Source organism: Protopterus annectens, chromosome 3.part1, assembly GCF_019279795.1.
Source record: "Protopterus annectens isolate FY-2018-M chromosome 3.part1, PAN1.0, whole genome shotgun sequence".
In the NCBI taxonomy this organism is placed as follows: domain Eukaryota; kingdom Metazoa; phylum Chordata; order Ceratodontiformes; family Protopteridae; genus Protopterus; species Protopterus annectens.
Window position 1 is genome coordinate 1,847,081,198 of NC_056732.1, and position 6,000 is coordinate 1,847,087,197.

A 6,000-nucleotide genomic window follows, 5' to 3' on the forward strand; every position below is an offset into this window, starting at 1 on the left:
TATTAAAAACTTGCGACTGAATGAATTAAAACTGGCCAAAATAACATCCCCTTTCCTTATGTCATGAACATTCCCACCTACACTGCATATTTAGAGATTACAGTCTTTTTTAAGGTCCCTGTAAGCGCTAAGCTTTAGCTTTGTATTCATAATTTTCAGTAAGACTTGCACATAAATCGGACTTCCAAACTTGTTATTTCTTATTTTCATTGCTCCTAAAAAACTATAAGATGTTTGTCAGTGTGCTCTCACTTCGTTGCAGTCCACTGCCGGTACTGCGATATCACAATTGCAGTAACGCTTTTTTTGTTTGTTTGTTATTACAAGCATGCAAAACTGTGTATTAAGCTGATTATAAGTACCTAGGATGCACGGAAGCAAACTGTTTCTTCTAATAACGGAATACAAATTAACTCCACCCACAGCAGATATAGTTTACTACAGTTCTTATAACAGGAACACTAAGAACACTGCACTTATTAAGCTACGTTCCTAGCATTTTTAACTTGATTTAAAAACAAACTTACTAACAGCAAATGTATTTTATTGTAGCAAAGTGCAGCTTCAACTTTGAACGTTTTGCCAGCATTCTTAATGCAATTCACATAAGTGTGTACATATGACTGCACAGCAGTACATGCACGCAAGTGCATGAGTGTGTATATGACTGCACACAAATGTGTGCATATCTGTCTGTCTGCCTCTGTGGGTGGGCACCTTTGTGCATGCATTTCTGCATAACTCAGTAGTTAAGAAGAAGCACATTTCACAGATGTTCCTGATTTTGCAGTACATCCCAGATTTGTTCTCATATTTTTGTCCTGTCCCTTATACAATTTTTGATTTTCTGATAAATTCCTGAGGAATTCAGAAAAGTCAGTAGCGCAAGACGTTAGAGTTTTCTACCTCTTATTGTTCAGAAACTGCATGATTATGCAAAATCTGTTGTTACATTAACTGCAATTATTTTTAAGTAACAAAGCAATATTAAAAAAAATCCTTGATTTTGCCCCTCCCCCGTTATTTTTTGCTATGTCAAGAAATCTTGAGCAAAGAAGTCCAGAGGTATGCAGGCAACTACACTGCTCAACTGTACCCGGTTTTGAGATGCCCTTGTGAGTTTTGCTTCATATTTTCCCTGTACCTAGTTTTCTGCTAAATCATCGAGAATTGCGGGAACTGCAATAATACCAGGCATTAGCATTTCATATTTCTTATTGCTCAGAAAATAGATGTTGATGCAAAGCTTGTTGTTCTGTTATCTTTTTAATTGAAATAGAATAATATTAAAAGTAAGTATACCAGATTTTGTCCCTGTTATTTTTGGCTATGTCTACAATTCTTGAGCAATGAAGTTAAGAAATGTGCAAGGAGCCATACCTCTCATTTGACCTGGATTTTGCATAATGTCTTCGACTCAGACCTCCCAACCGTTCCGAATTACTCAGTTTTTACCGAGTTTTGGGGTCCAAATGAAGGGGTGCCAAGATTCCTGAGTGGCACCCCTTCATTTCCGATTTTTTAAAATTTTCGCGCTATCGGAGCCGACGTCATCACGTGCGCAATGATGTCAGCTCCGTCAGGCTACCAGCCAGTCGGAATTGAGCTCAAGGAGCTCACATCATCATTTCCAGCTGACTGAATTGAATTGCAAGCTGGCGGGAATGGGGAACTGCTAGAACAGCGCTGAAACAGCAGTTCGCCAAGCGGGCAGAGTTTGTGAGCAGGGATTAAGCCGGGCACTACTCAGGGAAGAGTTATTAATGGCAGCAACAAAGGAGGAGGAACGGGAACTACTCTGTGAGTCAGTGTACACTTTAGGTTGTGGATGTAACAGTGTGAAGTGGTACATACAGCAGACAAAAGTAATGGATGTGATGTGATGTCTGGAATAAATACTCAATTAGTAATTGCATTGTTCAGGTTTGTTTTTTTTTATTTACAACTTGTTAACCCAGATTAGCTATACTTCTAGAGCTTGTTGTTTCCTTGTGATAGTCCACCAGGCAGAAAAAGAGAGGCACACCTTGACATATAAAACATGTGTAGTCTGTGTATCTCCAAATTCTCCATAAAAGCATAAAATTTAATGTTCTAATTCCTGAACTGTGTAAATGATCCTGTCCTCTATCTGTCCAAAAACAAACGTCTTACATTTACTTTATTTTCACTTTTTGTTTTATGTTATTTTGGTCTTTTACAATTACTCAGTTCTAAGCATTTCTTTCATTCATATAGTCCGTGTATTTTTGTGTACTCTTCACATATTACTTTGCCTAATCATCTAGCGTCCACTTGCGGTCATCTTTTAATGACTGTCCACTGCATTTTTTGTAATCATGTCTATTATATCTTTTTCTCTTCATTTTGTTTTTAAATAATTGAGATTTGTCTGTTGCTTTTTGCTGTAAGCAGATCTTTTCCTCTTAGGCCTCCACTAACAGTGGGCCATGATAAGAGGATGTTTAAAACTGCAAGACTCCTAGGACAAGTGTGGAATAATACTGACACAGTGCTATAGTGAATGTGTGCTAACAGTTGAAAGTTATGCTCTGAGCTTTGTCCAGATTTTTTTGTACTAAGAGTTGAGAGAGCTATGATGAGAAGTAAGAACATTTCTTTTGTGCTAAGAGTTTAGAGCTATGATAAGAGGTGAGCGCACAATTTGTATTCCCCCATTATTGTTTTTGTGCTAACAGTTCAGAGATATGGTGAGTGAGACGTGAGAACTGAATTTGTATTCCCCCATTATTGGCTTTGTTGTTTGTCCATGTTTTTTTGTGTTGAGGTTAAGAGTTATGTTGAGAAGCGAGAAATGAATTCACTAAATAATGGCTATTAAGTTTCGGTCTTCCTATTTTTCAGGCAGCTGCTGATTTGGCATAGTGGTATGTTGTTCTGACTGTAGTGCATAGAGTCCTGGGTTCAAAACCTGCCAGTGAAATGCATGATGGTAACACAACATTTTATTATAGCGACTTTACAAAATTATACAAGCAATGTTTAAAATGTGTCCCTGGTTTTGGACCTTTTGTCCCCCTCCCCCCAAAAAAAATTAAATTGAAAATAAGTGCGAGACGCTGTGCAAGATGCTTATGGCTTACACTACTGTCATTCTATTTATAGTGTGGGTGTGGAAGCAGACTTTTATGATGGAAAAGTTCTGAATTGGGCAGTTTTGTCATTATTGGTTCATGTGTTTTGTTTCATTGCCTACAGTACAGATTACTGGTAAAATGTTCAAACAATAAATTTAAAATGTGCTCTAACGTGTGTTGTATTATACAAGGAATATAATTTAATAAAGTCAGGAAGGTGTATAAAGAAAAGAACACATGTATGTTTCTTGTTTTGTGTGCAAGGAGCCAATGATTTGAAAACAGCCCAAAGGTAATCTTTATCCACCACTGGCCAGATGCATTTTCTTTGGATGTGGTGTGGGTTTCAATGCTGTTTCAATGAATGTGAGTTTCAAGGGCAAAGAAGTTTTAATGTCAAGCCTATTTTCATTGTGAGACAGTATTGCTTTGTTTACCAGATTATGTCTTTTAGTGTTTCTGCATTGTTGTGCTGTAAAATGTAAAAATAAAATCCAAATCATTGTAGAAGTAAAGCAGTATGCATACATTAGTGTTTATGGTAAATGGGGCGAAATAGCCAGGTAACAGGACATTGGAATGGCTGCAGGGGGACTCTGGTGCCATGTTTTGGTTGTCTGTTCTTCAGTTTGCGTTTGAAAGTTGGTATCCTACAATTCCATTGGAGTGGGTGGGGTTACATAATTATGTATGCAAATTATACGTTAATCAGCGTACAGATTTGTACCTATTTTTCATGGGCCTTGTCCAGATTTTTGATGTTTCCAGGTTGAGAGGTATGCTTGGACTTTGGCTCATATTTTCCTCTTCTATCCCTTATTTCCTGGTAAATCACTGGGGATTACAGACAAGTCAATACTTGCAGACATTAGAGTTTTATACTTTTTTTTTTTTTGGAAATGCACACTGATGCAAAACCTGTTGTTCTGATAAACCTTTTAAGTGAATTAGAGTAGTATTTAAAATTGCTCCAGATATGGTTCATAGGTTCATAGGTTAGTTACTAAGCTAACTGCCTTTGCGAGCCATTTTAAGCCTAGCCAGTTATCCCTTGTGAGACTCAAACCATGCACCTTGTGTTTGTAAGGCAAACACCTTAAACATTAGGCCACCCTCCCAATCCCTTCCAATATCTTCCTCTATTATTTTTGGCAAAGTCCATAATTCTTGAGCATACAAGTTGAGAGGTATACAGGATTCCCCATATTGATTGTGGTAAAATTTAAAAATAATGTATGCTCTTTTGTGATCAGCATCTGCAATTACCACTGTCCATAGTTTTATTTGGCTTCCTATCATAATAAAAAAAAAAAAGATACTTGCAAAGAGAAAACTGTCTCTGAATATCCACAGCCATACCATTCACAGCAGTCTCATAGTCAGCTGATTCCATTTCGAAGTCATAGTAACACGTAACTAGAGACAACTGACTCAGAACTGAGATCATTTGCTAAGGGGAATGCATTGTAATAGGCCACAAGTTGGCTACCCATATCCTATGATGATGATGATGATGATAACATGGCACAGTGGTTAGCGTTCTCGCCTCACAGCAAGAGGTTCTCCAGTTTAATTCTCTGCTGGGGTGCCTTCTGTGTGGAGTCTGCATGCCCCTTCTGCATTCTTGTGGGTTTCCTCTAGGTACTCCGGCTTCTTCCCACATTACAAAGACATGTATCTGGAGCGTTTTTCCCCAGGCCTCTGCTGAAAGTTGGCTCATTCCAAGTTGGACTTTCCCAGTAAACAAATGTTAAACAAGTAAGTAAATAATAAACAAAAGAAAATTGCTGGCCATTGCATACATTTGCATACTCAGAGTGTATACAAAGCTGTTTACAGCCACCCTCATAGGGTGCCTTCTGTCTCCAACAGGGAAAAACAGTCATAATGGGGATAGCTTTAGGAGTTCCAGTCATTGTCAAGATTTGTATTAAAGCATCATTATATGCTATTTGACTGGGTCTATAGTATATCAGCGAATGCTTGAAATTGCCAACACTGTATAATCGACCCAAACACTGTGAAAATCAAAAATGCTGATCCCTAAAAAAAATAAATAAATCAAAACACAAAATAAAGTGGGGGGCTTAGCCCCCACACACCCCCTACTTAAATATACCAACTCCGAGATCACACCAGAGTGGAGGAAATGGCAAAGTCTCGAAAACGGCACAGTGATTTTTTTTCTCTGGGAAGAAAATCGGTGTTCCATGCTTTCGGAATTTTGCCATTTCAGGTAAACACGTTTGCTTAAACAGCATTCGCTTACATAATAGGAGCCCATTTGACTGTGAATTCCTGCATGTGTCTTGTAGCTTAATGTTCTGTCAGATGCATTTTCACTAACTGTGAGTGTCAAAGGAAGACAAATTTACCATTTCTCATTCTCTCGGTTTTCACTGAGAGGGTGTTTTGTTTTGTTCTACAAATGGCTGAAAGTAATTTTGCTGCAAAATTAGTAATAAAAGTTTTAAATTAAATCTAAATGTCTGTGAACATTGTAAAAGTACAACAGGAAATAGTATGCATGCTAACAGATTTCAACAGTGTGTTATGGTGACTGTGAAGAGACAGCCATGTAATGGGATGTCAGTATGGCTGTGGAGGATGGGTCTGCTCCATTACTCTGCCTGTGGTCCAATTTGACCATGATCTGGCACTGCTTTTATTGTTATAAAACTGCACATGAGTATTTAGCCACATATATATGCCCTGTTTTTTTCTATATTTTAAAACAGGTAAAGGAGTAACCCAGGTGCAATATTTGGTTAAGCAATTTACTCAAAGTCACAGTCTGGAGAATGGTGGTAGAAAGAAGTCAAACCCTCTGCTTTGACTACAGGCAGCAGCTCGCTAAGAGTTTAGAGCCTTAGTCATTCTTTCGCGTTAACTGCCAGACCTA

At 38.0% G+C, this 6,000-nt stretch overlaps 1 protein-coding gene across 1 annotated transcript in view; it reads right to left on the reverse strand.

Annotated features, from left to right (window-relative positions):
- The window catches only part of LOC122797916 (zinc finger protein 501-like), a 180,697-nt gene extending 176,206 nt beyond the window's left edge, over nucleotides 1-4,491 (reverse strand). Inside the window, exon 1 of the mRNA XM_044066435.1 lies at nucleotides 4,458-4,491. Coding sequence (XP_043922370.1) covers nucleotides 4,458-4,491 — 34 coding nt within the window. The remainder of the gene's footprint in view (nucleotides 1-4,457) is intronic.
- Between the last annotated feature and the right edge of the window lie 1,509 nt (nucleotides 4,492-6,000).